Source organism: Diaphorina citri, unplaced genomic scaffold (assembly GCF_000475195.1).
Source record: "Diaphorina citri unplaced genomic scaffold, Diaci psyllid genome assembly version 1.1 scaffold42790, whole genome shotgun sequence".
Classification (NCBI taxonomy): Eukaryota; Metazoa; Arthropoda; class Insecta; order Hemiptera; family Psyllidae; genus Diaphorina; species Diaphorina citri.
The window spans coordinates 8555-10669 of NW_007420112.1; the positions used below are offsets into that span (position 1 = coordinate 8555).

General features: G+C 45.7%; 1 protein-coding gene across 1 annotated transcript in view; it reads right to left on the minus strand.

Annotated features, from left to right (window-relative positions):
• Nucleotides 1-2110, minus strand: part of LOC103523810 (protein obstructor-E-like) — a gene marked incomplete at both ends in the record, with an annotated part of 10349 nt that extends 8239 nt beyond the window's left edge. Inside the window, 3 exons of the mRNA XM_008488829.1 lie at nucleotides 887-980; nucleotides 1235-1380; nucleotides 1717-2110. Coding sequence (XP_008487051.1) covers nucleotides 887-980; nucleotides 1235-1380; nucleotides 1717-2110 — 634 coding nt within the window. The remainder of the gene's footprint in view (nucleotides 1-886; nucleotides 981-1234; nucleotides 1381-1716) is intronic.
• Between the last annotated feature and the right edge of the window lie 5 nt (nucleotides 2111-2115).

Genomic DNA, 2115 nt, shown 5'->3' on the forward strand with positions numbered 1-2115 from the left:
TGTGTCACACTCTCAAATAAATGAGGAAAATTCACATGCCTCGGCTGGATTTGAACCCACACCCTCCCCTGGTTGTACCAGGCCGAGCGTCTTGACCACTACGGCCCACCGAGGCAGTTGACATATATGACTCTACTTTAGATGTTTAGATGGTTCTACAACAGAAAACTGACCTTTCTTCCTACAATGTAACCAAAATTTGTTCCTTATAACTTCAAACATCATCTAAAAAGTACATCTCCATCCTCTCAGAGAATAATACTCCCTCTCTACAAGGAATATCAAAATCAACCTCTGGAAGTACTTGGTGCACAGCGAGACTCGCTCTGGTAATAATCATAGGAGTTGACTGTGCTTTGTCAGTAATTCTAGAGGAGATGGTAGTTAATGAAGCGTGACGAGCGGCAGACTCGCGAGGAAATAGACTGGGAGCACCTTAGTGTTAAAGGATAACTTCAGAAACAGATAGTCTGCTGTCGTTCTCTCTGTATTGTGTTATTGCATTCAACATGCGTGCTATGGGTAAGAATGAATGCTGTTGTTTGCGGTGGGCATAGGGTATAAGAGTGCTCTATGGTTTGAATACAGAGAGCAGTGGGTAATAAGACGTGTGTATGTATCAAGTGGCTGGAGATAGGGAACTTTAATGAGTCTTGTTTCAGTTTTGTGTAGAGAGATAGAGGGCAAGGGATTGTAATTACTGGGGTCTGGGATAGTTTAAATTTGGTCCTGTGTTGTTCAGTGCTAATATGGGTAAGATCCCTCTGGTTGGCTCAGCATTCAAAAGAGATCTTCAACGCGAAACATAGGTGTATGCGTGTCCTCCAGTTGGGCAGGGTATTTCCAGGTGTGACGCCAGTAGGGTTGACTCAATTTCAGCTAGAGCCCTCTTCAGATTTCTTCCGGGAAGGGACGGAGTTTGGGTTGGGTGGAAGATCGCCACAGTCGACACGGTATGGGTAGTCGCACACTTTCAGGCGCTGCAAGAAAACCAAAAGATTGATGGTGAAAAATTCCTGTATAGGTAAATAGGTATTCATTAGGCCTCAAAGATGGACGATGTGATACCAAAGGAACTTTCTATTCTTTCAAAGAGTCAAATTAAATTGATCCCAAGGGCAAGATAAACCTAGACACTTGACAAGTGTGCCTGAAGGCATGTAGTGTGTTCCAATCCACTAGACCCCGAAACGGCAGCAATAAGAAATTTGTCAAAAAAATTAGGATCACTTACGTCGTTATAGTTGGTGCCTCCGGGACAAGAGAATTCGTAAGCTTCTCCAGCGACACAAACGACGAAAGCTCCGCAGTTCTTCTTGCTCTTGTAAGTTCCGAAGCTGCTGGGACACTGGGATGATGTACCGTTGCCGGAGGAAGAACCTGAAGAGGATGAAAGTAAAGAAGACACATAATTGGTGATTCTCATGATTTTTTTTTATTATCTCAGAAAAGGACAGAATGATTTGCCTCCATGGCTGAATCTGAACTAAAAGGGTTTCTACTGCCTTTGATAGTTGAGCTATGTACCTATTCGATTTTCAGTTAGTCAAATCTCAGAATGGCACAAGGTTTTAGTAAGCCTTCCCTGCAATTCCTCTTCTAGTCTTCCTCTACCACCTCTGCCAGAATGAGACTGAAAAGTCCCTTTACTCCCGCAGTCTGTGAGATGTCAAAATAATGTAATGTGTAAATTAAATCATATCAGTTGTAGCTTACCATCACTGCCAGGTGCTTCAAGAGCTGGAACAGGTCTGTCTCCACAGTCCACATTCTGGGGGTAGTCACAGGTCGTCTCTCCGAAGAGCAGACCAGAGGGACACTCCTGTTCAATGGCCACATCGTCCCAGCAGTTGATGTAGTTGCCGCAAGAGTTCGGGCTCGGGTATTGACCTCTGGGGGATTGACAGTACTGACCGAGTCCGCTGGCAGCGGTGGAGGTGGTTTGTTCCGTGAAAGTTTCGGTCGTCGAGGGGAATTCAGTGGTGACGGGCAAAAGAGGTGGCTGTCCGGGGTAAGTTTCTACGCCATTTTCTCCTTCTGGAAGGGTTGGGTCGGGACCAATTGGTGGATAGGCGGGTTGGGGTTCTCCGGTAGGCTGACTGGGCTGCTCTGGGT